The sequence below is a fragment of the Cebidichthys violaceus genome, unplaced genomic scaffold, assembly GCF_023349555.1.
Source record: "Cebidichthys violaceus isolate CVI_PGR_0920_01 unplaced genomic scaffold, fCebVio1.0.p SCAF_41, whole genome shotgun sequence".
NCBI classification, from domain to species: Eukaryota; Metazoa; Chordata; class Actinopteri; order Perciformes; family Stichaeidae; genus Cebidichthys; species Cebidichthys violaceus.
The window spans coordinates 198243-205900 of record NW_027176606.1 but is presented as its reverse complement, the minus strand read 5'-3'; the positions used below and the strand labels follow the sequence as shown (position 1 = coordinate 205900).

General features: G+C 47.7%; 1 protein-coding gene across 2 annotated transcripts; it reads left to right on the top strand.

Moving 5' to 3' along the window:
- The first annotated feature begins 62 nt into the window (after positions 1–62).
- lrp10 (low density lipoprotein receptor-related protein 10) lies at positions 63–7615 on the top strand. Of its 2 annotated transcripts, XM_068728222.1 has the most exons (10): positions 63–85; positions 1099–1267; positions 1436–1468; positions 1557–1701; positions 1878–2074; positions 2215–2807; positions 2895–3331; positions 4116–4310; positions 4522–4651; positions 5527–7615. In XM_068728222.1, the coding sequence occupies exons 2-10, from the start codon at positions 1219–1221 to the stop codon at positions 6166–6168; spliced, it is 2421 nt and encodes an 806-aa protein (XP_068584323.1). In that variant the 5' UTR covers positions 63–85; positions 1099–1218; the 3' UTR covers positions 6169–7615. The 2 variants fall into 2 exon arrangements, with proteins under 2 accessions (XP_068584323.1, XP_068584324.1); XM_068728223.1 differs by lacking the exon at positions 63–85 and having other exon boundaries at positions 92–1267.
- The last annotated feature ends 43 nt before the right edge of the window (positions 7616–7658 follow it).

Sequence of the window (7658 nt, the reverse complement as noted above, 5' to 3'; positions counted from 1 at the left end):
ACAATCAAGCCCCGCCCCTTCTGTCACGGGCTAAAATATACGGAAGTAGATCAGAACTTGTCAACAAGAAAGGCCGACTGACATGGTGACGTACTGGGCTCGTGTCCCCTTTTAAAAAAAATCATTTTTATTATGTTGTTGCCGCTTCTGACCAACATGTTATGATTTTTTCGGGTACTAAAACCCTCCGTGTCGTGCTCGGAGACATTTTCTCGTAGTGTCTCCGTCTGTAAAAAAGCGTTTAAAACGAAAACAAAAGTGAGGACGTTAGCATTAGCAGCTAGCTCGCTAGGAGGCTAGCTAGCGATTACAGCTCTCGTGACTCAAAACGAAACTATCTTGTAACGTTTTCTCGGGACGTTGTCTTAACTTGTAGAGAACTAAACGAGGTGTTACGACTGTTTTATAGCTTTACGTTACTGGGAATAACAGACAGACTTTGAAACTATTTGTGTGGCGACGATTTCGTCTCGGAAATGGTAGCGTTACTGGCGTCATTGTTGAGAAGATTATAGGAAGGAAGTGTGTGTGTGTGTGTGTGTGTGTGTGTGTGTGTGTGTGTGTGTGTGTGTGTGTGTGTGTGTGTGTGCGCGCGCGCGTGCGTGCGTGCGTGCGTGCGTGCGTGCGTGCGTGTGTGTGTGTGTAAAAACACAATGTTCAAGATAAAAATAACTTCAAGAGGCACCTTCTAACAATACCCATTTTATTTGGATATATAACGTTAACAGTAATAGATTGACTTCACTTCTTTGGGGCCATAGATGTTGCCCTTAAGTGAAGTGCCTCGGTTTTTTTGACTCAATCAATAAACGTTATATTTATTAATCTAGTAAATGTGTTTAAAGCAGGAGCACTTAAGCAGATTAATCCCAAACAAAGTGCCACACAAATAGATATATTAAAATATATTTAATTTAGAAACATAGAAGACAAAGAAAGCAGGAATTGAGATCATTTGACGGGCAAATAATATGACTTAAATTAAAATCTACTGTTATCATCGTTCACAGGGGAGTAATAACATTATGAGGCTGTAATATGATTGACAAACCGGTCTAACACGCCTCTTATTTACCTTTTTCTTCTTTCACTTTACAGATGAAGTCTTCCTGAACGAACCTCCCAAAAATGGCACTTCTCTGACGTTTTGTTAACGCTTTTTAAGTCTTCAGTTTTTATATAATTTCCAACATTTTAGAGGGGGAGGCATTAACCACAATGACAGTCACGTACGGCATCCGTGCCCTCCTAGTTTTCACCATAACAGGTGAGTGAATTCATCAGCGTGTTTTGACTGTGTATCTATCTGAGGTGCCTACTTTTAAACGTGTATCAGGCAAAGGTCGTGTTTGCACGTCTCGTATCATACAACGTTTACGACCTGTCATAAAACACCTGCCTGACAGGTTCTGCTTTTTGCTTATTTCCTCCGCAGCATGCAGCCGTTTTGAGCCGGGCCTCTGCTCCAGTAAGGAAGCAAACTAATCAGCATTGTGTCTCGTGTTCTGGAAGGCTTATTCAATGTTTCTTAACCGTTTGCTCTTCTTGTCTCGCAGCTCGCTGTGGGCATTCCCTCCAGGTCTTGGACAGCAACGTGGGGGAGATCAGGAGCTCTGCTTACCGCAGCTGGTCCTACCACTTCGGATCCACCTGTGACGGCTGGATCATCAAGGGTTCGGAAGAAGAACCCATCATTCTCAGGTAAAGGCACTTTATGTAATATTAATATGAGATGTGCTGAACAAAGTATTGACTGTCTTTAGTACATAGAAAAGAGGGATTCACATTTGTCTAAAAAATGCTGCCTCATCTCATTTGCAATTTTATGCAAATGAGATGATGTTTTCACCGATCGTTAATCTAAATCCCTTTCTCAGCTTTTCACAGTTTTCAGCACCGTGTAGCAGGAAGGAATGGGTGTCTATAAAGTCCTCAGCTGGCAGTGAGCCGGTTGTCCTCTGTGGCTCCAAGTTGCCGCAACCAATGGAGTTCCCAGGGGGAAATATTACAGTGATGCACCACTTCTTCCCGCATCAGTTCCCCGTGTCGTCTTTTCTGTTGAGCTACGCCAGAGGTATGATGGCAATGCTTTTGTTTTTTCTTAAACCTCTTTAGTCAAAACATTCGTAAAGTGCTGGCCCCTTCAATCAAGGATGTTCCACGTAGTAATATATCTTAATATCTTTTTATACCTTTCTGTTTCTACACATCCAGACTCTGGTGAATGCCCAGAAACATCCTTTGAGTGCCGGCGGGGGCGCTGCCTTCCTTTCTCCTGGCGCTGTAACGGTCGGGTGGAGTGTCTCGGCGAAGGTGCGGGCCTCGGCTCCGATGAACAGGGCTGTAATGAAGAAGAAGAAGAAGAAGAAGAAGAAATGGTGACCCCTGAACCCCCAAAGTACGGCATCTCACCGGCAGAAGAAGCCAAGGCAGAGACGTCCTCGGAGAAGAACTACGATCGGGACTCTGAGAGACATTACATGATCGATTCCGAAGCTGATATTTGGGCGCGAATGAAGGAGAGGGTTGACGAGGCGAAGCAGGGGGATCGAGAGCAGCCTCAGACTCGCGGGCAGCTCGTTGTGACGCCCGCCCCCATTGAGTGGCCCTGCGGAGGCCTCCTCCAGACCTTCTACGGGACCTTCTCCCCTCCAACCATCCGGGGCCCCGCGCTCTACTGTGTCTGGACTCTGGACCCTCAGGACTCGAGGCCACTGAGACTGGACCTGCAGCAGCTGGTGCTGGGACCCGGGGACAGACTCACCGTGTACAACAGAGCGCAAGGCAAAGGAGACGTCATCAAAATTGTGAGTTATTTCAAACTAAGAAATGTATCAAAACCCTTTTTAAAAGAGCGTTTGGTGACATGATGTTCCCTTCCTGCATCTTGACAGATCACCAGCGCCTCCAATTACAAATCGATCCAAGTGGAGTCCCACACCGGCCTGCTGTCGATGACGTACGGGACTCTTCCCGGCTCAGAGGGAAGCGGCTTCAACGCCACGTTCCACGTCGGCACCTACTGCCCCCCTTGGGAGGGCCGCTGTGGGGGAGCGGCGGGGGGGTGCTTCACCCAGGAGCAACGCTGCGACGGGAAATGGGACTGTCCCGAGACGGGGAAGGACGAGGAGGGCTGCAGGGGCTGCGGCTTGAACCAGTTTGCCTGCGGAGTGGCGGGCCAGAGAGCGGTGCCGTCCAGCCACTTCGCCGGCAGACCGGTGTGCTACCCGGTGACGGAGCGGTGCAACTACCAGCTGTACTGCGCCGATGGCAGCGACGAGAGGGACTGCACCGTGTGTCAGCCGGGGACCTTTCACTGTGACAGCGACAGGTTAGTGCGTGAGAGAGACTGAACATATGTTGATCCCGCTGTCTCAAAGAGGACAGTCGTCTCATTTTTGGTCTGTTCTTCTGTTCAGGAGATTTAGTTTGCTCATTTGTAACTGTAGATGTTCAAACTTTCAATCAGTTTTGTCTTTAAAAGTTCATGTTTGAGGCTTATTCTCGATGCAGCAGCTGACAAAACGGTCTCTCCTCAAGCTCCATTTTTAGCTGTTCAGCCACTATTGTTTATTGTTTTATAGAATATTTCGTCAAATGAACTACAATGGTTTGTGTCTTCAGTGTGGTTAGTTACGTATCAGTGCTGCTAGGTGTGTCTCGGTTATAACACAAGTGTGTGAGTCAGAGGGTGGGTGTGAAAATTGGTCCATCTAATTGATTTTTCTGGAGTATGAAACCTAAACTCTGTGTAATGAGAGAAGAATAAATACTTTCTCATATTCAGTCATCTCATTTTCCCCAAACAAGCACAATATATAATAGACACTATAATAAAGACATATTTTCAGCTCAAGAGCCACAGCACTGCATTCTTCAACAACATTTCATTCGATAGCTTATGAATTGATTCATACACAACATCTTTTCACACAGACTCGTACGCTGTTACAGTCTCTAATCATGCGCCACCATACGGCTGCTTTACAATCACGCGTTTTTTTTAATTATAACGCGCCTCAGGATGAGACTTCGTGTGGAACCGAGTCTCTCGCTCCAGTGATTCCTCGACACTCTTTTTTAACACGCTAAGGGCCCATTGTTCCCGCCTGCAGGTGCGTGTTTGAGAGCTGGCGCTGCGACGGCCAGGTGGACTGCAAGGACGGGACGGACGAGCTCAACTGCACCGTCATCCTGCCGCGCAAGGTCATCACCGCCGCCACGGTGGGCAGCCTCGTCTGCGGGCTTCTGCTGGTCATCGCCATGGGCTGCACCTGTAAGCTGTACTCGCTCAGGACCAGGGAGTACAGGTAACTGCTTTGAGTACCAGTTCTACTGTATCGTACTTTTTAATTTCAGAAAATGTGCCGACAGTAGAAAGTAAAGCGTGTGTGTGTGTGTGTGTGTGTGTGTGTGTGTGTGTGTGTGTGTGTGTGTGTGTGTGTGTGTGTGTGTGTGTGTGTGTGTGTGTGTGTGTGTGTGTGTGAATGCATCTTAATGTGTCTTGTCTGTGTCTGGCAGCTTGTTTGCGCCAATCAGCCGCCAGGAAGCGGAGCTGATCCAGCAGCAGGCTCCGCCCTCCTACGGTCAGCTGATCGCACAGGGCATCATCCCGCCAGTGGAGGACTTCCCCACAGAAAACCCCAATGAGGTGAGAGACAAACGGGCACCGAGCGGCATGCTGGGATGCACAGTGTTGGAATAAATCCATGGGTCACTTCAGCGGATGATTAAAGAGCTACTGACTTTGTCTAGACTAGAGCGCCCCGACAAACGCTACAGCTTGTTTTGGCGTATTTTTTTACGTTGTCTCCTAGCTCTGTTTACATACATCTCAGACATTACTATCTGCGTGAGTGACGGAGGATATTTGTTGATGATTACTACCAAAGCTCCTGAGCCCGAGACACAGAGTGAGACTAATCTATAGGCAGCTTACAGTGAAATCCTACTAGCTACTACTCAGATTTAAGATCATGTTAAACACCTCCCCCACCTCTGTAAAGGACCATAACAAATAATGTAAATGCTTTAAAGAGGATAGGCGTGAGTATGAAAACTGTCCTATAAACTGAAAGTAGCATCGACAATACATTGATTTGTGTGGGAAGAGGCTACATTGCTTTGTTGAGCACACTGTAATCTATCGCAGCTCTTGTTTTATCTCTCTTTAAGTCATGTGATCCACTTTATCAGCTGTGATTAATCCCCAGCAGGCTGCGGGGCTGAGGTGGAAAGAGTGTTAAGATGTGCTGTTGCCATGCAGGGTCGCTCTGCGGAGCTTTGTTATTAGTTGGTGAGGACAGCAGAGGGATTAAGTGGATCAATCAAAGCCTACTCTGTCTGGTTGGATTTGGCCGAGCTACTTACTTTAGGTTCCCTAAACGTGGATCCAAGTTTTGTGAATATTAAGTATTGTATTTCAGATGTTTGATACAACTTTTAATATATCGAGCACGAGTTGTAGAGGGTATTTTTAACTTCTCTTTTCCACTCACCGTTGCTTTACATCTTCCTCCTTCCCAGACTTCGTCTCTTTCTCTGAGGGGAATTCTCCAGCTCCTGCGTCAGGACGCCGCCAACTCCCCACACCGCAGACGCAGGCCGCGGTTCATCCGCCGGGCCGTTCGCCGCATGAGGAGGTGGGGCCTGATCCCCAGACACCCGTCCAGGCCGAGTCAGCCGTCGAGCTCCGGCCAGCAGCAGTCGGACGCCGCTCCCTCCGGACAGGAACCGGCTCACTCCTCTCCCACCAGCTCCTCGTCGGCCGTGCAGGCCGTCAACCAGCCGGTGCCTCAGAAACTTGGCTTGTTGGGTCAGTCGGAGCAGCAGCAGCAGCAGCAGCAGGAAGCACCGCCTCTTCTACCGCCGCTGTCGCCCGCCGCTTCCCCTCCTCCACCGCCGTACGCTCCCCCAGCTCCAAGCCCGGTCACCCCCCACACTCCTCCCGTCGCCGTGCCCCCGAGCAGCCCCTCTCTGGCCTCCATCTTCCACACGCTGGGCCTGAGCATCTCCCTCTTCAGAGCCTCGCCGTCGGCCTCCTCCGCCAACTCCATGCCCCTCTCCGCCTCCCCTTCTTTCTCCTCGTCCTCTTCAGACGACGAGGTGCTGCTCATCCCGCTGTCTGAAGACACCGCTTCAGAGGACGACGTGCCCATGCTCACCTGAATGACTTCCTCACCTGCCCAGTGACCCCCACCCCCCACCCACGCCTCTCCTTTTTTATCTCCCTCACTCACTGATACAAACTGAAACCCAGTCTTTCCACATTTGTTTGAACTGAAGCACAGGAGTGGCCCACGGCGAGACTCACCCGCACTGTGCAAGTCTGGTGCCTTTTTGAAATAGCTTTGAGTTGGATTTGTTGACGGAATCAAGTATTTGACCTTTTTTTTTTTTTTTTTTTTTTTTTGAAATATCAGTTTTAGACGAAAAGCATGGCCGACGTATGTTTGAGAGGAAGTGTAGGTGGGTGCTGGATGTGCACTCGCCTCATGCTAGGCTGCACATTGAAGGTAAACTTTTGCACAGATGAATCTTCCCTATCCAGAAACTGAGGCAGGCTGCTGTCCGATTGAGCGTTTAGACAACTTGATGGAAAGTTATTGCGTTTGTATGGCTGCAACTGTGTGAATGCATTTTGCGTTTTTTTTTTTTTTAGTCTTACATTGACAGTGGAGTATGTCCGTAGATGTGGATTGTCTCCGCATACTTCTGCCACTTGCATCCAGTCTCGTGTTTTATCACAGATGATCTTAATCAGACGACGATTCATCTCCCCTATTTAAGTGCCTTTTTGAGGAGATTCCTGTCGACGGTTCCCGAGGTTCACACGCACCGCAAACCAAAACACACGGAGGCACGTGGTTTTTTTTCTCCCCACATCGCAGCACGCATCGACACATCAGTGGCTTTATTATAACGAATGAAGAAAAAAAAAGAAAAAATTGCATGTACTCTGCAAGCTGGCAATAACTTTTTGGGACCCGTATTTTAGTGCACACTGATTGCGACATACAGTAACTGTGTGTTCTGAGTACACACACACACACACACACACACACACACACTCTTCAGTGAATGTATGTAATCTACAAAAGCAAATGTGTCAAAAGACAATCTCTTCGGTGCCTGATTTTAGTGTGTGTGTGTGTGTGTGTGTGTGTGTGTGTGTGTGTGTGTGTGTGTGTGTGTGTGTGTGTGTGTGTGTGTGTGTGTGTGTGTGTGTGTGTGTGTGTGTGTGTGTGTGTGTGTGGTGTGCACGGGACGATGAGGCGCCCTCGTGATGAATTCACTAAATAACTTGAATCTTCAACCCTTGAGGGGAATCGATCGCATTCTGTCACATTTTGACACAACAGACTTGTGGTGTGCCATTTGTATTGTACATTTTATGGTGTTTTTATTTCAGCAAGTTACATTATTTTATTTTTTTTTTCCTCTTAAGTTGTTCTGTTTTGCTTTTGTTGAATGTATTTGGGTCGATGTCGGAAGATTTCAATTTGCAATTTAATGAGGTTAAATAAGAGAGAAAGTGATTTTATGGTTTAATAGGGTCAACTTCACTGTATATAAGTAACAAATGTGGCTGAGATTAAAACGATTTGCACTTTTAGGTGTTGGGTATTGTGTGTTTCTGTGTGTGTCATGTGGGTGAA

Excerpts from the sequence above, each read along its gene's own strand:
- lrp10 (XM_068728222.1), top strand. The coding sequence starts at position 1,219 with ATGACAGTCACGTACGGCATCCGTGCCCTCCTAGTTTTCACCATAACA. Across the intron at positions 3,332-4,115 it reads TTTCACTGTGACAGCGACAG|GTGCGTGTTTGAGAGCTGGC; the intron begins GTTAGTGCGTGA and ends TCCCGCCTGCAG. Across the intron at positions 4,652-5,526 it reads CCACAGAAAACCCCAATGAG|ACTTCGTCTCTTTCTCTGAG; the intron begins GTGAGAGACAAA and ends CCTCCTTCCCAG.